The 25,485-nt window shown below is 37.2% G+C and overlaps 1 protein-coding gene across 4 annotated transcripts in view; it reads right to left on the reverse strand.

Moving 5' to 3' along the window:
• The window catches only part of USP9X (ubiquitin specific peptidase 9 X-linked), a 147,624-nt gene that overhangs the window by 39,507 nt on the left and 82,632 nt on the right, over positions 1-25,485 (reverse strand). For all 4 annotated transcript variants that reach the window (XM_046673909.1, XM_046673907.1, XM_046673908.1 and 1 more), the window contains exons 15-24: positions 20,935-21,022; positions 17,964-18,306; positions 16,025-16,120; positions 15,009-15,220; positions 13,207-13,447; positions 12,726-12,875; positions 11,905-12,025; positions 2,838-2,968; positions 2,367-2,645; positions 170-295 (exon numbers count right to left, since the gene is read on the reverse strand). In XM_046673909.1, coding sequence (XP_046529865.1) covers positions 170-295; positions 2,367-2,645; positions 2,838-2,968; positions 11,905-12,025; positions 12,726-12,875; positions 13,207-13,447; positions 15,009-15,220; positions 16,025-16,120; positions 17,964-18,306; positions 20,935-21,022 — 1,787 coding nt within the window. The remainder of the gene's footprint in view (positions 1-169; positions 296-2,366; positions 2,646-2,837; positions 2,969-11,904; positions 12,026-12,725; positions 12,876-13,206; positions 13,448-15,008; positions 15,221-16,024; positions 16,121-17,963; positions 18,307-20,934; positions 21,023-25,485) is intronic.

Consider the following 25,485-nt stretch of genomic DNA (forward strand, 5'->3'; position numbering starts at 1 on the left):
TTCACGTTAAGGGAATTTTATCTAGACTGAGACAGTGATTAAAGTAAGTGGGCCTAGGAAAATCAAGCACCAAATTGTGGTAAGGGCTCTTTCTAAATTAAAGAGAGGGTCAAAAGTAGAAAGAAATAAACCTTCTAGGATTTCAGAGCTTTAAAGGTTTAATACTAACCTCATCAGATATTTGCTGAGCAAGACGAATTGACACGTTTCTAAGCATGCATTCAGATGATGGATTTGGAATGCTCTGAAGGGCACTTTGTAGCACCACGGCTTGATCATGAGTAACTTGGTTGACCTGAAAAAAGATAACATTTCACCTGGAGAAAATAATTTGTACTTAACCAGACCCAATCATTTGCTCCTCACCCATCATCACTCCCTTAGGATAACCTCCTTCCATACATGCACTGTACAACCCATGGTGACTTACACAAAAAGCACTTCACAATGCCAGCAACGTAGGTTTCCTCTTTTTCTTGTGCACTGGAGTGCCACATTATCCCTCTGCAAACCCGCATTCTACATCAATCTTCATCTGGGATCAGCATAACTTGTAACTGGACTAACTGGTTCCAACCCTATCTAGAGATTCAGTCAAGTACTCCACATCTTTTACATGCTGCTCCTGGGCAGACCCTGGTCCCATTCCCTCTGGTCATCAAATTCTCCTTTGAACAGGAGAAAGATTAAGGAATATCAGTGACAGAATGAAAATACTAATGTATGAAAGGTACCAGTGTTTTACTGACTAGCATAACCAACTTCTTAAATCCCCAAGAACAAACATATAACTTTTAAGCGAGGCAATTCAGACTGCCTTTCAAGTTGTAACTCCCCTTTCTCTATATTGTATTTCCACAACAGTATTTAAGACATGTCTGTTGTACTAATTTTGCTTTTAGCTCCCTACTGACTGTGTGCTCTTTAAGACTAGAGGCTATCGTGTACCTTTGTATCTACAGTGGCACATTTTCTGAATAAATATTGGAGAAAAGTGAAAGAGGGAAAGCATTGTAATTGTTTTCTGTGTGCTTCATTAAGCACCTGTGTCAGAGATCACGATAAGAACCTGTTTTTATCTTAGAAAGAACCACTTTTCTTATCCTAATAAATATGGGACCCTTAATACAAAACAATATAAAACTTAGTTCATCTTTTTCATTATCTTTTTTAATGGAAAATTTCTAACATATATGAAAGTGGAGACAATAGTATTATGAACTCCCATGTACCCATTTCCCAGCTTCAACAATTACGAACAGAGAACCAAAACTGTTTTACCTAGCCACTCTCCCTCACTTTCCATCCCCTCTCTATCCCAGGATTATTCTGAAGCAGATCCTGGATTATCAGATAATTTCATCTGCAAATATTTCAGCAATTATTTTTTTAAAAAAAGAGGGAAGCCCTTTTTTTTTTTTATATTCTTCTTCCCAAAGCCCGCCAGTACATAGTTGTGTATTTTTAGTTGTGAGTCCTTCTAGTTGTGGCATGTGGGACACCACCTCAGCATGGCCTGACAAGCAGTGCCATGTCCGCGCCCAGGATCCGAACCAGGGAAACCCTGGGCTGCCGAAGTGGAGGGCGTGAATGAAAGCAGTCGGCCATGGGGCCAGCCCCAGCTCTTTCTTTTAAACATAACCACAGTATCACTATCACACCTAGAACTATTATAAGTGCTATCACAATTCCATGTGATATTATCTGATAATATATCTCACTAACATTCCAAGCTCTCTAAGATCTAAGCCATTTCTAAAAAAGAAAATCTATATTACTGAAGATTTTATCTTCTGTCAGTAACTCGGTAAACCAAAACTAATGCTGCAAATAAATCAAATTTTAGTCAGAATTACATGCATAGTTTGACCTCTCATTAATAGGCATCAAATTCTGGCATGTCTTGAGAACTTTCGGAGAAATGGATCCAACATGCCACCAAGGCAAAGACGGAGTCAAAATAAGCTCCAAACTGGAGTTGAAGCCCGTCAGGGTGGGAAGAGACGCTGGCAACAGGCCAACTCAACGGCATCTTTATTACCATTTGTGTCTCTATGCATCTGCCAAGTACAAGTTAACAAGAGATTCATCTGGAACTTTTATTGGGTTTAAAATAATTGAAAGTCAAACAGGATGTAAGGGGGCAGTGGGGAACTGTCCTCTCCGAGTGTAGTCAGTGAAAAGCGCTTGCACTTTTCATACAAATATAATTTAAGAGAAGGAAATCTCTAAAAGGAGGTACCACTGTAATGGAACTTGAAACATTTTGAATCTACTTTGAACTGTATACTTTAAAAGTTGCTGAGTTTAATTTTAAAAATCACCATCTGTTGTTATAAAGAAGATTTTTAAAACGTCGGTATTACCGATGACATGGGATTCACGCCTTCCACACCTGGCTGACAAGCTTCTGCTACAGCTCGAACGTGGCCATAGCCAATGGCAGTTAGCAACAGTTTGGCTATTTTAAGAGCATTGAGGTAGGCACCCCTTCGAGTTTCCATATCTGCATTTGGTAGGAAGTTATTTCTGGTTAGCATACTCAGAACGAGGGGTAGGCCACCACTCTTCAAGAAATGAAATTGAAAATCAGAGGAATCATCAGCCAGAGGTGCACCAGCAGGCATTAACAAGGCATAGACTACCTGGAAGAAAAAGGAGAAGGACTGTATTAAAAGGTTGTAAAAAGGCAACTTCTCTTTTCCCTAGCATCATTGCTAAGACATTTTTGACCATTTCAAAAGTATTTCATTACAATTTTATCCATGTTCTTCACATTACCACATAAAAGGTCAAATTTAAAGAACATGAAATAAATTTAAAAGGAAAAAACCAACCTCTGTTAGGTAGAGCACTTGTGAGGCCGAAGGACCAAAGAAAAGTGAGTCAAGAGATGGACTAAGGCTGCTTTCTCCAAGTTTAGCGTGGTCCAAACAAATAGCTCTTAATTTTTCTATTGTTGTGCTATCTGTAAGGAAAAAAGAGACAGTCTTTTATAAACAAAACATAATTGATATGCTCCTAATATTTCATTTTTGATATTCTGAAGACTACTTTAGTATGGAGTAACAATCAATTCAGTTGAGTTATAGGCTCAAACTTCAAGACATAACCAGATCTGGATTAAAAAAGAAAAAATCAAAATCCAAATCCAGCAGGGCTCCTTCATCAGTCAACCGAAGCACAAAGGAATCAGTCTCCTGCTACTCACGGACCTCAAATCTACATGCTCTCCTCAGCCACTGGAGACAGAAGAAAATACCAAAAGAGAAAAAACGACAAGCTCTGCTCTCCAACTTCTCTACTATTCACTTCCATGACACTATGTATTAACCGGTTTGTTTTACTCAAAGAGGCTTAGTGGTATCCTAGAAACGGAACCTTAAAAAGGAAATAGTAAAAAAAAAAAAAAAAAAAAAAAAAGAAAAAAAAAAAATGCATAGTGCCTAATGTTCGCCTTAGAGTAAGCATAGTTTTGATTTTTTTTGGTCATAATATTAAAAGATGAATTTCTTTTAAATCACAGTGAAAAGATACAGTAAGAAAAAAAAAAGACAGATAATACCAACACTCAAAAGTTAAGAACAGTCAATCAACTTTAGAAAGTACTTTGATAATCAAACTATTCCCAAAGTAAATGCCCTATGACTACAACACCACTTGATAAACAAGAATTTTTTTTAAGTAAAAGCTTTTTTTGAAGAATAAAGATGATAACTGAAAATTACTATAATTTCCTTAGGGTGAGCTAATTTTTACAGGCCTGGAAATACAAAAAATCTTCAATTTGTGTTAAAATTGTTGGTTTTCCCTATTCTGAAGGGATAGTGACATATAACTAAATGAAATATTAAATTTTTATAATGTAACACTTGTGAATATCTTCTCATGTTATTAAATATTCATCTCCTACATTTTTTTTTTGCACCCAGGGAAAGATTTGCCCTGAGCTAATATCTGTTGCCAATCTTCCTCTTTGTTTTCATTTTTAATTAACGGTTAAAATGACATCATATCATTTTTACCAGTATACCAAGTTTAATCTCTATTATTGGGCATTTAGGCTTTTTCCACAATTTTGTTTTACTACTTAAAGGTCCTAGCAGCTAAATCTTTGCAATTATTTCATCAGGAAAAAAAACCTGAGAGCAGAAAGAACTGCAAGATCCAAGACTTCTGACACACATAACCAAATTACTCTCCAAAAACAAACCAATTCATATGTTATATTTGAGAATGTCCTGCTTCGGTGAAAAATATTCTCAGTGAAGGATGGAAGCAAAAGAGAGCAGGAGAAAAGAAATAAGAGCTCTAAGAAAAGGAAGCAGTAAATTCTAAGCCAATCATTTCATTTTGTTGGATTATAGTTTATTCACCTGAGGGATCTCAACCAAATCATCAGTACTGGCCATTCGACCTTTAGCATTCACGAACCTAAAGCATTTTAGGTCCCTGATTAGACACGCTCACTTTACAAAATACGGAAAACAGAAAAATTTAAACCACCCATAATCCTGTCATCCAGATATAGTTAAGATTTTAGTTTATTCCTTTCTAGTGTTTTCAGATTTTTTATTTTTTTCCTTTTTCTCCCCAAAGCCCCCCGGGACATTGTGGGCCCTTCTAGTTGTGGCATGTGGGACGCTGCCTCAGCGTGGTTTGACGAGCAGTGCCATGTCCGTGCCCAGGATTTGAACCAACGAAACACTGGGTCGCCTGCAGCAAAGCGTGCAAACTTAACCACTCGGCCACGGGGCCAGCCCCCCTTTCTAGTGTTTTTAAAAGATATTTTAGCCTAATCGATTATATGATTCTAACAGTGGATTATTTAAAAGTATAGAAAATGATGAGCAGTAACACGGGTTAACAGCAGAAACTGTGAAGCCCAAGTGCATGCATCTGAACCTGAGAACTGTCATTTAAGCTACGTGTCCCTGGGTCAAGTAACTTACTCTCTCTGTGCGTCAGTTTTCCCATCTTTAAAATACAGATAAAAATAGTAATTCCCTCAGAGGAACGTTGTGAGGTTTAAATGAGGGAACAAGTGTAAAGCGCTTATAATAGACTTTGGCATATTTTAAGATATTAGTCAGACCAAACTTCTAGGGAAAAAAAAAAAGCTCTGAAGAGGAAAAGCAAGTCCTTCTGCTTGGTATCGCAGTATACGTTTTAATCACTCAGTATCAAGCGAGAGTCTGTTTTCCAGATGTAAGTAGTACCAGAAAGGTTACAGGAGCGCCTGAGTACAGTGAAGGTTACAAGAGATTAAATTACCTACAGAGAAGACTATAAAAGTTCTAAGTTTAATCGTAAATCATAATGGAAGTGCTTGACTTCAGGCAGTCAGAATGAACTAACAGAGGTAAAGCTAAGGACTAGAAAAAAAGCTACTAATTCCATCTTGGTCCCCCCCCCACTTTAAAATACACGCACACGTGCACAAACACTAAATGATTATCCAAATGTTACATAGCTAGAAACAAAATTTATACCTACTTCCTTTTCAGAGAGCCCCTGCTTCCTTTCTCAAAGAAGTGTGTGTGTGCTCGCTCAGACGTGTATGCAGCAACGACAGTGACACAGAGTAAATTAACATTTGTTGAATACTGATTAAATACCAGTCTGGGCTAAGGGTTCTCCATACATCACCCCAGTGAGTCCCTGCGATTCTATGAAGTAGTTATTAAGGCCAGTTTTACAGCTAAGGAAGCTCTGAAAAACTAAAAAAATTTGTGTCTAAGGCCACGTGGTAGCAACCAGAAGAAGCAGGATTTGCACTCAAGTCCATTTGAGTCCAAAGCCTATGATTTGTCTACTATAATACAATCATTACTGGCTATTTCAAAGTTGGCTGTTTCAAATTTAGGTACTATACTTTGACTATATAAAATATGAAAAAAAAAACCACCCTCAAGTTTCTTGCTTGAGCTGCCTGGCGAGAGCTCACTCCTGCCATCTGGTGGCATTATGCTCAAATCACAAGATCAGGGATTCTGAAGTGGGTCTATGTTAAAATACGTTCTGAAGGTTGAATTTGCATACATAAAGCAACAACTGTTACTCAGCTACTAGTAAATAAAATACAAATTCTAAACAATACAACAGAAAAGGATTAAATTAAATCGTTGAGAGAAACCTTAATCAAGAATCTAAGTAATATTTGAACTGAATCTGTCCCACAGGGATCAGAAAGCAAGATGGGAAAGGCCAACAGGGTGTTTACTTCAGAAAAAGGTGATAATGGAAACAAGACAGTTTTAAAAATGAACTGGACCAATTATTGAACCGTATCAGCAATGCACCCACAAACCCCACTAAAATGAGAATAAGTGAATATAAAATATATAAACTCAAAAGGATAAACAAACAAACAGGAGACGAAGGAACACTGGAGAGATGTCAGTGAATCACTGAAGGAGCAGAGGGGATAGAAGGTAGATAGCTGGCTCAGCTGAACCAAGAAGCACTTGCGGGGTTAGAGGGAGGAGGAGAGCATAAGTTAGCACCCCACCAAATTCTAGAAAATCTAAGGGTATGAAAACAACAGGTACTTGAGAAGTTACAGATCAATCAAAGACCTAAAAACAGAGTGGCTGAGGTCTGTATAAGAAGCGAGTTTCTACTCTGTGCCCCCCCATCCCTGAAAAGATCAACTAGGTTGGGGAGCAGATTCCTCACTAATGTAGAGATAGGTACAAATATGGAATGGAGAAAGACCAAGAAGCTGGATTAACACCAGTATGAATCTATGTTTGTTTTTTCCTAATAGAGACAGATACAAAAATTGATAGAGATGTGTGTATTACTTCCTCAGTCCAATGAAAAGACCTAGAAACAAGGACATCCTTGTAGTAATGAGCACAATTTAGCCCTCAGATTTTGGTTTCTAAATATCCTCTCTCTCGCCAAAAGGAGAAATGGCTGATTCCAGGGCTGGGATACAGAAAGTACTAGAAGAGCTTTAAACATCTTGTGTCAGAAAGTAAGAAAGTACTCAAAAAATGATGAGGCAATATAAAAAGGGCATTGGGTCTATGTAAAAAAACAGTGGGTCCATCCACTGACCATATCTGGGACAAGAGCAACAAAATAAATAATGATTATAGTCCAATGGATAAAATAAGAATCCATGAGTAAATAGTGATGATACATAACAAATAGGGGAGAAGGTAAAGCTCTATCTTATAGAATACCAACTAATAAATGCATAAAGAACAACCAACTTAAAACAAAATCATTTTGCAATCATCATAGGAAAACTGATTCAGGCAGTAATCACAATGAATGATAAAATCAGTAAGTAAAAGTCTGATGAGGAAAAAGTTACAGAGTATCAAAGCATCTCCCCACAAAAGGAAAAATAACTTTGCAGAGGAGAAACCTGGCAGACATCAATTAAGTCACCTGTGATAATGTCACCATTAGGGACAAACTGATATGTGCGCCTCCTGGTGTGATGCTCTGAGGAAGACAGAGCATCACATTAGCAGTCTGTCAAAAAACGTACAACTGAGGCAGCCCTGATGGCCTAGTGGTTAAAGTTTGGCACGCTCCACTTGAGTGGCCCGGGTTTGGTTCCTGGGCGTGGAACCACACCACTTGTCTGTCAGTAGCCACGCTGTGGTGGCGTCCCACCTAGAAGAACTAGAAGGACCTACAACTAGAATATACAACTACGTACTGGGGCTTTGGGGAGGGAAAAAAAAGCACAACCTGTATATAATCATCAGGAAACAGACAAAATCCAAAGAGACACATTCGACATCAAACTGATCTGTGCTTTTCAAAACCACCAAGGTTATAAAAGACAAAGACTGAGGAACTGTTGCAGATTAAAGAGATATACTAACTAATCATGCTATGTATGAACATCAATTGGACCCTCAACCAGAACACACTGTTATAAGGAACATTATTGGGAAAAGTAGTAAAATATTAGTACAGTCTGTAAATCAGATAATAGTAATGTACCAATGTTAAATTTTCTGATTTTGTTTAATACTGTGGTAATAACAGAACGTCCTTGTTCTTAGAAAGCACTAAGTATTTACGGATAAAAAGATACGGTATTTACAACTTGTTCTGTAAAGGTTAGAAAAAAATCCTATCATAGAACAACAGAACAACTATGGCAAAATGTTAACTATTGATTGGGGAAGGGTAACTGAGATTGTACTATTCTTTGTAAGTTTGAAATTACTTCAATAGAAAAAGTTTTCTTTAATAGGAAAAAAAACCCTGTTTGAACACAAGAGACATGCAAGAAACAGGAGAAAACAAATAAAACATCTATCAGTAATAGCCTCCAGAGAAATAAGTACAGTCTGTTATGTGGTAACATGTGTTTCCAGAACCCCAATTAGCTCATTTTCAATTGGCAAATAGAACCATGTCAGTAAAATGGTGAAGTGTGTTCATATGTGATTGTCCCCAGGCAATGGGAGTCAGTACGGCAGGAGAAGAATTGTAATTTCCAACAACAACTAAAACCAAAGCCAACCAAACAAAAACCCCTCAGCCTGGCAGCTGCACAGGAAGAACCCCTTTTTCTCTTCCAGGAAAATTAAAAGTGAGCACCTGGACCTGGGGCTCATCCTGGAAGGTGTACTTCCAGACTTTCAACACTCTTGGCAGATTTTCCCTTGTGCTGTGCCCACCTTAATGGTAGCCCATCTGTCTCAGAGTTCCTCTTCCATCTGTATTATCTCAGCACTGTCAAGCCAGCATTTTCTCTTTATTGGTTTCATGTCTTTTTATTATCTCCTGAGGCAGCCTTCGGCCACAATGAACTACCTGCGTGTGCTGTCCAAGTTACCACCGAAGATACTAATTATTTTTATTAGCAACCTGTTTAAACTCGATGTGAAAGGGCTGCCTAGCCTAGGGTGTAAGAGCCCAAGCAGGGTGAGGAGGATGTCCACACGGTGGGGCACATTCCCACGTAGCGACTAAGAAGCCAAGTAGGAGAGGAAGAAAATACAAACAATGGGGTAGCTCAGCATGAGGATTCAACTCAGGCAGAGTGAGGAGGGTGTCCATGTGGTGCAGTGAGGCTCAGCATGAATGAATATAAAATACACACGCTCGATAAACTGAAAGCCAGAGTCCTTCCACACAGAGAAATGCATGGCTGTAGAGATGACTGATTACATAAGGAGGGCTGATTAAATAGGAAAATACATTAAAGGGTAACGGGACCCAGGTTGTTCACTGTCAGAGAAGGGAGTTACAAATATGGAAAAGGAGAAAACGAAAATGAACCTTGTGATATCAGACTTGAATTGAAGGAACTGGTATGACTCTATGATATGAGTTTTTAATCTATGTATCCATATGTGTGTGTATACATATGGATGGATGTATAAAATACAGATGTAAATGTGGATGTACATACACATATTGCTTAGTTCTATCCAACGAGAGCCCAGGAGCAGCAACATACCAATAGCAATGAGCACAATAGTGTTCAGGCCTTCCCTTCTAAATATTATTTTCCAGGAAAAGCAACCAGGGCTCCCTAGAGAAACGGCTCACTGCAGACTGCGGCAGAGAGAGCACATGATGTTAGGCTGGAAGATCGTGAGCCAGAAAGCACACAAGTGCTCAAAGAATGACGGGAATATGTGAAAATAACACGGAAATCAGCTTGAAGAGGCTCCCACTGGCCAAATTAGAGATAATTTGAGCATCTAAATCAATCATAGTGATGGATTATAACCTTTTGAATATAACAGGAAACCATGAGTTTATAGAGTTATAAATGAAAGAACAAATGGAAAGCCTGATGGGGAACAGCATAAACAGTTTCAAAGTACCTCCCCACATAATACTTAATAAGAAAGGGAAAAGAGTTATTTTAAAGTGGAGAAGCATGGCAAATGCTCAAGCGATCCACAGTGCTCATCGGCAGTAAAGGGAAAACCTGAAATTGCCCACGTGACAGGAAGCACTGGGAAGAAAAGAGGCTCACTTCTGTGGCGTTCCCTCGTGCCTATGGGAAGCTTAGCATGATGAAAAGAGATAAATCTAAGGTGAAGGATATTCTACAAAATAACTGGCCTATAATCCTCAGAACTGTCAAGGTGATGACAGTCAAAGATAGAATGAGGAACTACTCCAGAAGGAAACTAAGGAGATACATGTCAACTAAGTACAATACATGATTTATGAATTGGATCGTTTTGCTCTAAAGGAGAGTACTGAAGAACCTTTAATGGGGATTGCTAACTAGATAGTAGTAATGAATCAATGTTAAACGCCCTGGTTTAGACGGCTGCATTTTGGCTATACAAACATCTTTGTTTGTTGGGAATACACAATAAAGTGTTTAAGGGCGATGGGACATCAGACCAGCCAATTACTCTCACATGGATCTCAAAGAAGTTCTTAAATTGTACTTCCAACTTTTCTGTAAGGTTGTAAACGTTTAAAAAAGAAACAAATTTTTTTTTAAGTTGTACAGAATTGAATGATCTGCCCCAACTCTCTTTTTTTCAACAAACCCTGTTACTTTTAATGCCTAATTTTGCAAAACATTAGGTTTTGGAGGAAAACATATATTAGAGCAGAAACACTGAAATGTGTTCATGGAAAACAAAATCATATGGAAGGGGATCACTTGGAGGAAGGCAAGGGAAATTTAACACTAGAATATCTGGGTGCGAAAAGTCAACCGAAGAGCTGGAAAGAGCTAAGAAAACAACCCCAAAGATGGAATAAAGTTAATGAGAGAAAGGAGACAGAGAAGGTAAGAAAAACAGATTTAGTCAAGCCAACACCACAGTCATAGACATTTTAAAGACACACAAAAAGCAAAACGCTCAGAAGAAAATGAGCAAAGAAAGAATACATCTCTCCCACAAATAAGGACTCTCTAGGCCCACCACAAAACAGACCTACTCCAAGTCATCTCATCATGAAATTTCAAGCCCAAACTTCCAGAAACAGAGATCACACACAAAGGAACAGAAAACAGGTGGGTTTTGGTCTTCACACCAGCAACACTACCAAGTAGACAGGGTGAACGTCTAACTTAGAATTCTATACCCAAACTACGAATCAAATGTGAGGTTTTAGCTACATTCAGATAAGCAATATCTCAAAAACAAAAAACAAAACTATCTCCCATGTGCCCTTCCTGAGATAACTGCAGGAGGGCATGCTTCAGCAAAATGAGAGAACCTCAAGAAAGGCCTAAGAGCCAGTGACAGGGATACACCATAGGAAAGGTGAAGAAAGAGATCAAAACACTGAAAAGGGGAAATTATGAAATCCAGGAAAAAAAGGTGTCAGCATTCCAGTGAACTACTTTTCACACTCTTGAAAATGAAAATGCTGAATGTGAATTTAAACAAAAGCTGGGAGGATGTGGGAGTCAAGAGTTAAGTGGGTGTTTCTAAGGAATAAAAAAGGAACAATGCTATAGACGACACATGACCCAAAATATAGTCCAGGGGTCAGCAAAGTTTTCCTGTAAAGGGCCAGACAGTAAATATTTACGACTTTGTAGGCCTCATGGTCTCTGCCACAACTACCAAGCTCCGCTGCTTTAAGATACAAGCAGCTATAGACAGTATGTAAGTGACTGAGCATGGCTGTACACCAATAAGCCTTGGTTTATGGATACTAAAATTTAAATTTCATACAGTTTTCATGAAACAAAAAATATGATTCTTTTGATTTTTTTCTTCAGCCATTTAAAAACGAACAAACCATCCTTAGCCCATGGTCTGTACAAAAACAGGCAGTGGGCTGGATTTGGTCTGTGGGCTATAGTTTGCCAACTCCTATTCTGGTCTATACCACAAAGCATGTTCTATCTAGGAACAGAATTTGCTAACATACCCCATTATTGTCCAGTATGTGTTTTATTAACATTATTATTCTTTTTAAAGAAATTCTTACCAGGTGGCATAAGTTTCATAAGTACTCTTGCTCCATCTCTAAGAGGCGGCATATTCAGGCTGCTGCCTAAGTCCGCAACTTGCCAAAGGAAAGAGATGTATCTGGGATGCAGTGACATTATCTAGAATATAAAATACACAAAATATTTACCTGTAAATTATACGTCCCCCAAAGAGCCCACACATAAATTGTTTGTTCATCTCCACTGCTCTGAAATGGTTTGCCTTCCCTATCTTCTCACCTCTACAAATCCTTCGTGATGCAGACTGAACACATTATCCAAGGCAACTCCAGTAATCTCTGTGTGATAGCTCTTTTACTATTTTGTTAAACTACTTCTCTCATACAAACAAGTTAGACTCTGTATATACAAAAGGCTGCCATGCCCAGTAATAGTTAAATTCCTAACCTAACTGCTGTAGGGAGCCAATCCTTCTGACACTGGAGTGGCTGGTATTATTAAAGCCATTAAAATTCTTATTCTGAAGAAGGATTCATTTTTGTGGTATGAATACAAAACACAGTGGTATTTCTCTAAATTTACATATTCAATAGTTATAATTAAGTTGTATAACAGATTAACTTTCTGTAAACATAGCAATACTGTATCTACAGGGAAACGTCATTTTAAATCTCAACCAAGTTAAAATCCCCTTTCAGAGGGATCCATTCTGAAGTTGATGGTTAACTGTACAGTTATTTGATGTTTTCTCACATTAAATCATAAGCTGCTTAAGAAAAAAACTATTCTACATACTTCTATGTTCTTGAAGAACCTAGCATAATGCCTTGCATACAGTAGTTCAAAACTATCTACTCACCACCCCGGGCAAACAGCTTTCCACTTCCGGGTTAGGACCATCACTGTAATGATTACCATGGTTTCCAGGAGATCCAGTTGAGGAATCAGAAGAGCTATCAGGGCTTGAAGGCATATTGGAACTTATCTGTGTAAGTTTGGCTGTAATTAGCTGAAAATGATATACTATGTTAGTATCAAAGACAAGAAAAAAATATACAAAAGTTAGTGACATACCAAGAAATAAAAAAACTACACCCTATACTTCTAGAAATACCATAAATGTTGTCTAACATAATCACTTAAATAGTTTTAGAACTACTTTCTTCTGCTATGTTGTAGGTACCATGATGCCTGTCTTATTTCGTGTTATAATCCAAACACCTAATACAGAGCCTCAGATATAACAGATACTCAACTAACATTTTTTGAATGAAAGATGAATACTGAAATGAAAAAGTCTCAGGCTTGATTTTCTTGAAAATTTAATTATAGATACTTACCGACTTATCTTTTAAGTTTAATTGTCCAATCAACTTCCTATCATCTGCAGGATCTATCAGTTCACCGCCCACAAAGAGCTCAATTTTTGTATGCGCTACATTGGCCTTAATACGATTGAGAATATATCGTCGTACTGAACCAATTGTATCATTTGTATGAGACCATACGTCCAAGTCATCAACCTGCCTGCCCTGGTTTGGAAATCGAACTATAAAGGAGAGGTGTTTACCACGGAAAGCTCTGGAGGAAAAAAAGGGAAAACATTATATTCAGCAGATTTTCAAAGCTTCTTGTAAAGAAAATAAAGCTAGGAATTTAATATTGAATATCTTATTAAACAAGAGAAGTGAGTTGAAGATACTTATTTTTAGGTTCTTAGAAAAAAAATCTATTGCTCCTTTCAACTACAAGTACCACAAGTAATCTTCAAAACACAACAATCATATTCCATTGCTGTTACTCTTGTCCCTATGGTTGCAGAAAATGAGGAGTCTAAGTTTTAAGAAATTAAAACAGAGACGTGAGTAATACATCAATGTTTTTATGCTATAAAATCCCAACTCACTATTTTTAAATGTGGAAGATAAACTTCATCTTGAGACTAACAACAAAAATGCTAAGATGTACATTTTTTCTGAAAAAGTCTTAATATCAAACTTCATCCCCCAAAATGATATTTATGTTACTATATAATCTTCTTGCAAGATGCATAAGATAAAAATGATATTCAAGGAGTGACTTTAAATAATTTCATGGTTAAGAAAGAGAACTCTTGGGGCAAGCCTGATGGCACAGCAGTTAAGTGCACACGTTCTGCTTTGGCGGCCTGGGGTTCGCCGGTTCGGATCCCGGGTGCGGAAACAGCACCGCTTGGCACGCCATGCTGTGGTAGGCGTCCCACATATAAAGTAGAGGAAGATGGGCATGGATGTTAGCTCAGGGCCAGTCTTCCTCAGCAAAAAGAAGAGGATTGGCAGCAGTTAGCTCAGGGCTAATCTTCCTCCAAAAAAAAAAAAGAAAGAAAGAGAGAGAACTCTTTAAAACAAATACTGATGGCACTCATTCTATAGACATCTCTAGATTATAACTATTTGAATTACTAAATGGTGAGACCTTAGGAGAAATGTTAGTAGACCATTTGAAAATATTTCTTGCTTTACTGGCTATCTTCTCAAGGTGGCTTTTAAGAACTCTTTCCAATTACTTTCCATAAGACTATTCTATTATTTGTAACAGTGTAAACAAACTGCATCAAAACACTTCAACTGCGAAATATCCCTGATGACACTTCACAGGCAATAAAGTCAAGGCAAAAAAAGAATGAAAAGAGCAGACTAGTCTTAATGAGTGAGAATGCCCTACAAAAACCCACACAGGAACACACAAAACAGACCCTGGAAAACAAACAAAGGTCTACCATTAAAAAGATTCTAAGGGCCGGCCTGTGGCCTAGTGGTTAAGTTCAATGCAATCTGCTTCAGCAGCCCGGGTTCAGTTCCTGGGGGCAGATCTACACTACTTGTCCACAGCCACTCACATACAAAATGAAGGAAGACTGACACAGATTCACTCAGGGTGAACCTTGCTCAGCAAAAAAAAAAAAGCAAAAACAAAAAAAGAAAGAAGATTCTATAAGATGCAAATGTTTTTAATGGGCAAGACATCAACATTTTCAAAAACAAAAAATTTCCCCAGTCTCCTTTTTCCTGTATACTGTCACTTTCTGAAGATAAAATGGCTAGGAAAATACCAAATAATTAAGAAACAGAACTAGTAGATCAGTGATCAGTTATTCACAAACCTTGACATAGGTAGAATTGTTCTTTCCTCGTGATAATCGCTGTCACATTCATTTATATACTCTCTTAACACAGTTAATACTCGAACCATTCGAACAGCTTCCTGTCTTGCACAATTAATACTGTCTTTGTCACCATCCAAAACACACAACGTGTCATATGAGGCTTTCAAACGATCAAAGCAAGACTGAATGAAGTCTTCATGGATCACAACCTACAAGCAATATGTCAAATAAAGAGTTCAAGTTGCTTTGAAATGTGAAAGTTAAACATATATATAAACATTAATGATGGGAACAAGTAATTTAGAGGTAGCTCTCAATAAACCACACCATATTTAACCAGACAGTCTATAGTGATAATAAAACACACTGTTTTGTCAAAGGAAGCTAGAGTTATGTAAGTTAACAAGTATAAACTAGATACCCCAAAAATGAACTTGAGGATTCGGTGTTAGAATCAAAAGAAATTCAGTCAAAACCTCTTGCTATACTCAGTCGCCCCTCGGTGTCTGTGGATGCTCAAGTTCCTCACAGAAAATGATGCAGTATTTGCATATAACCTACGCATAGCCTCCCGTGTACTTTCAGTCATCTCTAGGTTACTTATAATACCTAATACAATGTAAATGCTATGTGAGTAGTTATACTGTATTGTTTAGGGAATAAAGAAAAGAAAAAAAAGCCTGTACACGTTCAGTATGGACACAACCATCGTAGGCCTTCAGATCTGTAGCTGGTTGAATTCATGGATGCAGAACCCACGGATAAGGAGGGTAGACTGAGAATATCCGCCCTCCTTATCAAAACCATCACTTCAAGATAAGCACCAAAACAACACTCACTTAGACAGCATTTTGTATGGTTGAAATATGAACCAAATATTTTAGGTATATTTTAATAAGAGATGAAACAAACAATTTCTAGTTAACTTTGAATTAAAGGAAAAACTCTTATCAGCAAGAGTTCTTCAATCAGAATTCGAATTTGTGGAAGTTTTAATGCACTTCAATACTCACCTGATTGACCTGCAGCCTTGGACCAAGGTTTGTGTATATCTCTTTAAGGAGATCTATAGCTCTGCTGGCAATATCATCATTACTCTGAATCACGACCTAGATTCAAAAAGATTCAAGCGTAAATACCTTTCAAGAAATATTTCAGTTGGGCATCAAACTAAAATGGGTTTAATTCAATTCAAACCATACCCTCAGTTATTTCTAATACAGTATTCAATAATTTAAGGGTAGACTGACTTTGATAACCAAGTAAATCAAGTAAAATTAAGGTGTGAAAACAGACCAAAAGGAAGAATAGTAAATGCAAAACTCAAGTCTTTCAATAAAGGAATTTAAGAATAGAAGACACATTTTAGTAAGGATAAAATATGCTTTTACCACTATTATTTAACTGTGCACTGAACACCTTGGGAGCCAAGCTGTGAGACGTTAAAGGAGGAATTCAAATTGGTTAAGAGGAAATAAAAGATTACATGAAATAGCTTAGTATAAAAGGCTACTTATTCCATTTCTACAGATCTTTAGCACTCATCTAATTCTAGCAGTGGTTTTCAAACTACATGTGGAACTCTAGGGCTTGGCGTAAGTGTCTTAGGGCTGACCCTGTAATAGGCTTGGGGAGGGGGCAGGGGCTGAAGCACAGGCAGATGGAGCAGGAAAACAAGGGCTTTCCCTTGTTACTTCAATTAGTTTTACATTTTGGAGTATTACATAAATTTTGATTTTTAAAAAGGGTTTCTGTTGTTTAAATATGTTGAAAACCACTTAAAAAAAAGTTTGAACAATCAAATACTACAGTAAACATCTTAGTCTGTTTGCAAGAAAAATATTTCCCATCCAAAGAATAATATGAACTGCTGTGAACAGAACATATTTTTAAAGATAGGAATAATATATTAATCGTATATTGCTACAACATGAATGGGCCTTGAGGGCATTATGCTAAGTGAAATAAATCAGAGAAAGACAAATACCACATGATCTCACTTATACGTGGAATCTAAAAAACAACAACAAAACCCACAAACAACCAAACTCAGATACAAAGAACAGATCAGTGGTTACGAGGCAGGGGCTGGGGAGTGGACCGAATGGGTGAAGGGAGTCAAAAGGTATAAACTTTCAGTTATAAAACAAGTAACTCCTAGGGATGCAATGTACAGCACGGCAACTATAATTAATACTACTATACTGCATATCTGAAAGTTGCTGAGTAAATCTTAAAAGTTCTCATCACAAGAAAAACAAATTGTAACTATATGTGGCGATGGATGTTAACCAGTATTGTGGTGAACATCTTCTAATATATACATATATCGAATCATTATGTTATACACCTTAAACTAATGTTCTACATCAATAATATCTCTATTAAAAATATATATATATATATGTTACTACAAAAGTGAAAAGATTACCCTTAAATAGATGATAACATTTTACTCCCTCAGGTACTTAGAAATACCAAGTTAAACAGTGCCAATAAAGTAGACAATCATAATCCCTTCTAAGTCGTCTTCTCTTCTCTGTCCTCTATTTATTTTAGTATTAAATGTATAACACCCTAAAATTAACATTGAAGAGAAGAAATAGATCCACATTGAATGAAAAAAGGGAAGAACAATAACTTCCATGGGGAGGCATGAAAGATTTGTATGGTTAGTGCACTTCTAAACACATCTGGAACAGACAGATTCTAAGTCAAGACAAAGGAGCAGCAGTGGGGCAGAAGGAGAGGGAGGGAAAGGGAGAGAGAGAAGAAAAAACCCGATGACAAATGACATGAACAATAGTATAAAGATGAACGATCCACCACCTCCTGGGACAAGCATCAGAGCAGCATACATACATAAACTTTACTTGCAAAATTGTGATTCCTTACCTATTTGAAAAACTACATCAGAAACAACTGTCTACAAAGTTCCTAGTTTCCACTTACCCTCCAAAGGTAATCTAATCCTATTAACTCCAAATCATCCATCATATATGCTCTCCTTTTTGCTACTAGTTTTCCTTCTCGACAATTCACAGCTTTGAAGAATCGCTCAAAACATTTCATCCCATTTTCAGTTAATAGGGAAGGATCAAGCTGAAGCACATTACTTTCAAAGAAGTCCTTATTAATATCAGGATCCAAGTCTGGTTCATCCCCCATCAACTTGGAATACCACTTAAAACAGGCTTCACGGTCACAAAGGTAAACTGCATTCTCTGCTAAGCATTTCCAGATTTGTTTTGCCTGAGGAGCACACAGCCACAGTTGGCCATCCTTCAATAAAAATCTTGGTAAAACATAAAAAATTAGCAATTAGACATACATAATTTTTATCTTGAAAGACAATCTATCTATATATATATATAAGCGAAATATAAACCATTTACCGCAATTATATTTTAACTACAGGTAAAAAGATGTCAGTTCTCATTGACATTTAAAAGAACTTATTTCTCAACCTTTATCTGGTACTAAACAAGTACCCCATATTAATTCATTTATTTAACAAGCACATATTGGGCACCTACGATGTGCCAGGAATTCTGCTAGATGACTGCACCTAAAATGAATAAAAGATTTGTTTCTTGAATTTAAAGTTTAGTCTTTGAAACCAGTCCTTTTGCAAGCACGTTTAATACGCTGTTTGCGTTTTAGCATTCTGCTTACACGACATCACTGGAGAATGAGGTATTCTACCAAGCCACTTTCACACATACCAACTCACTGACATTTAAGAGTTAAAACTGCTTCAGTTTTAATACTTTATGATGACCTAATATTCATCACTCAGTATCTGGCCACATTAAGCACAATAACCTACACATGAGTTAAACTTTTTATGTCAATATTCAACAGGAGGCTTATCGATTATTCAGTGATGTTCTCTAGGGTCTTTTTTGTGACTGTTGGTTTGCTCATTAAAATATGACAATAATGAAAGTGAATTCTGTTACAACTAACCTCTCTTTCTTCATTAAGTTTTCTATTTCTTTTAGCATTCATCCGCCCGCCCTGCCTGCCATTATCTTTGAATGACAAAGAAAGAGAACACCTCATTTTATTGTGAGAACAAATAATTTTTGGCTAACACTATGGTGGCTCCACACCCAGTTACAGAGTATGGGGCATGTACTTAATGTCCTCTCCATTTCAAAGCATTTTGAGGTCTCAATCCTAGGGTCTTTGATATTCTCACAGGATTGCAGACCCTGAAGGTGGCTTCTAGCACCTAGTCCTACCTAACCTTGCCACCTCTAATTTACAGAGAAGAAACTGAGATCCAATGTGATGATCAAACGCACGTACAGTTGTTTTCAAAGTTTAATTGCCGTTTTTAAAGACAACAGCAGAAAACTTTTTTCAAGCAAAACTTCCATTTGGAAGTCTGACGTATAAAATGAAAGCAGAGCTGCTCCAGTTGTTGGGAAGAGCAGGAGGAGGAAAGAATGGAGAAATGGGAACAAAACCTCCACTGCTTGTTCAGACACCTTGGAGGAAGCTCCTTAGAAGCCTAAGGCTCCAAGGTAGGTTTGAAAAATCACTGAATAGAAAGAGCGCAACCTCTGAAGTCAGATTTGGTTGCACAGTGCAATGCCATTACATACTGGCTGTGTGATTTCAAACAAGAATGTGAATCTCAGCTTTCTTACTAATCAAATGGGCATAATACCTCCCTGAATGCATTGCTATGAGGATTCAATGCAAATGTAAAGGGTTTAACACAGGTCGAGTGTACAGTGGCTGAAGTTAGTTCTCTTTCGTTGATTGAGTTGCGGTAGGTCATGTAGACAGGTACTAATAGAGCAGGGGCTAGAATAAGTCTTCTGATTCCAAACTTTAATATAGCAAAAGGAACTCTTAACAACTTTTCTCTTCTAGGAAATCTAAGGGATACAACATACACCAATCAGTAACAATGGCTCACTATGGCAGTGATTCTCAATCTGGGGAGGTAGGTCCTTCTATCCAGGTGGTTGAAAAACAAAACAGACACACACAAAACACTTCATTTTAAACAAAATGTCAGATTTCTTAAAATCTGGTGGCTAGAGTTTTTCCTGAAGTTAAAATTATTTAACTACCTATGTAAATGTTTCCCAAAAAGTAAGCACACAGTTCAATAAACTTGAGCCCATAATTAACACAGCCCAGGAGAAAATTCCCCAGTGTGTTGAAATAATAAACATAATAGATCTAATCTGCGCAGTTCCCTTAGCACACTTATGATCTGAATAAGCTCTTTTGCTATATGATGTGGTTTCTGAATTCACAAGAAACCTCTCAGCATCAAAAGTTTTAATTTCAAATCTATAAGGGTGTTATCATTAAAAGCTAAATCATCACTGAGCAAATCTAGTCTGGGACTACATTTAGCTTCGGCTTAAGGCAATAGACCTCTTTTCCTCATCGCCATCAGAGTAACAGCATTAACGCATGACTTCAGACGGCCTTGGTCAGCCACTGCTAGGATACACAAGGCACCACAGGACTCAACCACTCTTTTGGGGTGCTGGTCCAGCAGCCTTTGGGCTCCATTTCCTCAGTGTCTATGATATCATTAAGGTCAGTATGGTTCTCTAGTCAGTTGTGTCAAAATACAAAAATTTGTTCTTTAAAAAATAAGCATTTTCAGCGTAAGCAAATATGAATAACAGAAGTCTATACAAAAGCTTAAAATGTGTTCCCTTCAAACACTGTGAAGACGACAAGCTAAAAGTCAGCCAGTCACTTAAAATATTTAATAATGAACAGATAGGGAAATGTTCTGTGACTTTTAGGTAATGATCTCCATGTTGGAAAATAAAAAGTGCCAAGGGGAAAAGGCCACCTAACAAAGACCTAGCTATACAGCATATTAACTTGGCATTCTTTATCTGTGTCTTAAAGAGAGCAACACTAATTCTTTAAAACAAACCTAAGGAAGTTAAGCCGTTCTTGGACTTCTTGAACATGACTATATCTACTTCCCAGCCTCACAGTTTGTGGGTCATAGTCTTCATGGTCTGCAAATAAAGAAAAATCAGGCATTATACACATGGACACCCACATCACTGCTGACTTTAACCAAAGGAAATTAAGTCAGTTAAACAGTCATTAATCCTTTATCATTAAAAGGCAACCTGAAGTCTATTAATTAATTATTGGTGGTTTCTACCCATCTCCTATTCCCCACAAAAATAAACTTTCCTTTTATATAACCAAAAGAAAGTGATCTGTTTAATGTGCTGTCAAATAATTTTTCACCACAACCCCTTCGCCCAATCTTCATACACAATGAAGAAATTTCTGATCACAGCCCAAAACTGACCTGAGGGGTCTGTGAACATAAACTAACCACCAAGACAAAGCTTTTTCTTCAATTTCCTTCCTGTTATACTGAAAACTGTCATTATGGAGGAAAAAAAAGTTATAAAAATAAGTTATATTACTAATTTCTACCTACGAAGTTAGAGTAACACAAGATGCTACTCTATATAATGAAGTTATCGTAACAGTTATCACCAGCATGCTATGAAAGTTTCAGACAGAAGTTCAAGAAAATCTACCCTTTAAGTTGGAAATTCCTTTATAAAAAGAACTAAAAAATAAAATAAAGTGAGCAAACTCTTTGGTTTCACTTTCATCACAGCATACAATGGGTGAAAAGGCTTGCAATGAAAGAGCACAGCAGAACATCTTAAAAAGCACCTACTGTCCTAAAAATACCATGGACAGTTTCTTGTTTTTTAAATTTTATTGGAAAAAGCTGTATGCCCCAGAAATGGTCAAGTTGATTTGTGGTTTGGAGTACAAGAAAGCTGAAGCAAATGCTCTGACAAGTCCTCTTCCAGAAAGTTCAGGCACATTATAGAGGAATAAGAAATTGTGTAATTTCCTTTTAGCATTGGTTACTAACATTTCCATACCAGATCCTGGACCTTACGGTACGTGTGGGCTGGTCTCATAGAATTCTAATTGTATGAGACCCTTGGAAATAGTAAAGCTAATCGAAGTCTTCAAAAACAGTAAGGTTTCTTCTCTGAACAAAATCTTGACATGTCGTAAAGATGGAATATTTACAATGTTTAGAAACATCTGCTTTTGATGCTTTGGTGAAGAAAAGAAGCCCAATACATTATGACTAACTACTTTCTACTTCCACATATGTTATCATCTACCCAAGTCCTAAACACATATCGTCTACTTTCATGAAAGTCAATTTCAACGGGCCTCAAGACCTGAAGCATTACTTCACAAGAAATTTTCTCAAGAAACTGGAGAAAATATCAAATTCTATTTTACTATGCAGAAAATTTCTTTTTCAGAGCGCTAGTCTTGAAGTATCTGAATAAACAATAGACTTCAGCTGCTCTTTTTTTTGAAAACAAGGAGTTTATGTAAGCTTTGTTCACTCGGCAGGTTCTTTTTTAGGGGAAATGCTAAATTTTAATAATTTCCAACTTGACAAGTTTCAAAAACAATATAAAAATTCCCTTATAATCTTTACCCATATTCGCCAGTTGTTCACCTTTTGCCCCATTTGCTTTATTAGTTGCTACACGTGCATGCATGTGTATGTATATTTCTCAATCATTTTAGAGTTGGAGACACGTCCCTTTACCCCTAAATACTTCAATGAACATTTCTGAATAAGGAGGACATTTTTTTACATAACCACAGTACACTTATCAAATTAACACTGATACCATACTATTATCTAACCCAAGGTTTCTCAACAGCACACTATCAACATTTTGAGCTGGATAATGCTTTGTTGTGTGGAACTGTCCTGTGTACTTTAGGACATCTACCAGCAACCCAGGCCTCTATCCACTAGATTCCAGTAGCATCCTTGCCCAACTACCCTCCCAAAAATACCTCCACACAATTTTAATTCTCTCAATAATGTCCATTTATACTTTCTTTTCTCCAAATCCCATATTAAATACACATTGCAATTAGTTCTCGTGCCTTTCTATTCTTTAATCTGGACAACTCATTATCCTTTCTTTGTGTTTCTCGACTTTTTAGGAAACTATGAGCCAATTTTGTTGCATATTGCTTAATTTGGGCTTCTCTGATGCTTCCACATGATTAGATCCAGGCTAGGCACTTTGGCAAAGAACCACAGAAGTGGTCCTCCTCAGTGTATCATTATCAGGAGTAACATCATCTCACTTTGTGGCAATATTCGTAATGTTAACGTTGATCACTTGGTCAAAGTGGTTTTCACCAGGTGTCTCTCCACTCTAAGGTTACTATTTTTCTCTTCATAATCAGTAAATAATCTGGGGGGAGACACTTCGAGACTATGAAAATAATCTTGTTTCTTATCAAACTTTTACCCAATAGTTTCAGCATTCCTCCTTTTTTATTTAGGTGCCAGATGTTTCAAGAACTGGGACTCTGAACACAGGGAAAAATTCTGAAAACATTCAACGAAAGTCAAAAGTCAAGAAATACGAAGATCCCTCTATGCTAAATAGGAATGGAGAGGCCTTACACTTTGCTACAGAGAAGCTTCCGGGCTGTCAAAACAGAAACAAGATGGTTGGTTTTCCTTGTAAACACTGAGCACCAAACAAATACTGTGATTAGTTAGTAGTCAAATAAAGAAGATGATCCATTTTTTACTCATGCTGCCTAGCTAGTAGATACCCCACTGAAAAGAGGAGGAGAAATTAGATGAGACTAAATTAACTCAAGTATCTATGCTAAAGCTAACAGTTTCTTGTCATTATAAACTGCAGGTTGTCTAGAGTTCTTTTCAGAATTCATTATAAAAGAGAAGGCTACCTTTTTAATAAGCATCTTTATTGAGACATAATTGAAATACCATAAAATCCACCCACTTAAAATGTACAATTCAATGGTTTTTAATATAGTCAGAGCTGTGTAACCACCATCACAATCTACTTTTACAAGATTTTGCATGAACTCAAAAAGAAGTCCTGGACAATCATTCCCCATTTTCTCCTGTCCCCAGCCCTTAGTCTATTTGAGACATGTCATACAAATGGAATCATACAATATATGGTCTTTCCTGTTTTTTTTCCACTTAGCTTAATATTTTTCAGGGTTCATCCATGCTGTAGCATCCTTTTTATCACTGAATAGTATTCCATTGTATGGATATATGACATATTGTTTATCCATTCATCAAATGATGGACATTAGGGTGTTTCCACCTTGTGGCTATAATGAACAATGCTGTTATGAACATTCATGTACAAGCTTTTGCATGGATCTATGTTTTCATTTCACTTGGGTATATAACTAGGAGTGGATCATATGGTAAAGTCTAAGTTTACCCTTTTGTGGAACTGCCAACTTGTTTAGCAAGGTGGCTGTACTACTTTATGATCCCAGAAGAAACATACGAAGGCGCCAATTTCTCCACATTCCTGCCAACACTCGCTGTTGTCTTTAGTTTTGTCATCCTAGTAGATAGGTATCTAATATCTCACTGTGGTTTTGATTTGTATTTCCCTAATAACTAATGATATTGAGCAATTTTTAATGTGCCCATTGGCCATCTATACATCTTTGGAGAAGTGTTTATACAGATCCTCAGCCCATTTCTTTGAGCATTTGGTCAAGGTGGTTTCCACCAGGTTTCTCCACTGTAAAGTTACTATTTTTCTCTTAGTTTTGGCATAGTCCAATACGTCACTTTTCCCCCCTAACAATTTTGCATTGTGTAACCCAAGGCCACAAAGATTTCTTCCTATTTTTTTCCTAAGAGTTTTACTTTTAATCCTATGATCCATTTTGAGTTAATTTTTGTGCATGGTGTGAGGTAGGGGATTCAATTTCATTCTTTTAGATGTGGGTATCCAGTTTTTCCAGCAACATTTATGAGAGACCTATTTCTTTCCCACTGAATATTCTTGGCACCCTTATAAAAATCAATTGACCATAAACAAAACGGTTTATTTCTGGACTGTCAATTACATTTCATTGATGCATACATCTATCCTTATGTCAGTAGGACACCATCTTAATTACTATTATTTTGTAGTAAGTTTTGAATAGGAAGTATGAGTCAGCCAACTTTGGTTTTTATCATCAAGATTGTTTTGGCAATTAGGCTGCCTTACATTTCCATGATTTTGAGAATCAACTTGGCAATTTCTGTAAAAAGAAAAAATTGGGGTTTTTTTTTTTAAAGATTTTATTTTTTCCTTTTTCTCCCCAAAGCCCCCCGGTGCATAGTTGTATACTCTTCATTGTGGGTCCTTCTAGTTGTGGCATGTGGGATGCTCCCTCAGCATGGTTTGATGAGCAGTGCCATGTCCGCGCCCAGGATTCGAACCAAGGAAACACTGGGCCGCCTGCAGTGGAGCGCGTGAACTTAACCGCTCGGCCACGGGGCCAGCCCCAAATTGGGGTATTTTTATAGGAATTTTGTTGAGTATTGCCATCCTAACAATATTAAGTCTTCCATTCCATGAAAATGGGACGTCCTCCCATGTTTTTAGATCTT

The sequence above is a fragment of the Equus quagga genome, chromosome 10 (genome assembly GCF_021613505.1).
Source record: "Equus quagga isolate Etosha38 chromosome 10, UCLA_HA_Equagga_1.0, whole genome shotgun sequence".
NCBI lineage: Eukaryota > Metazoa > Chordata > Mammalia > Perissodactyla > Equidae > Equus > Equus quagga.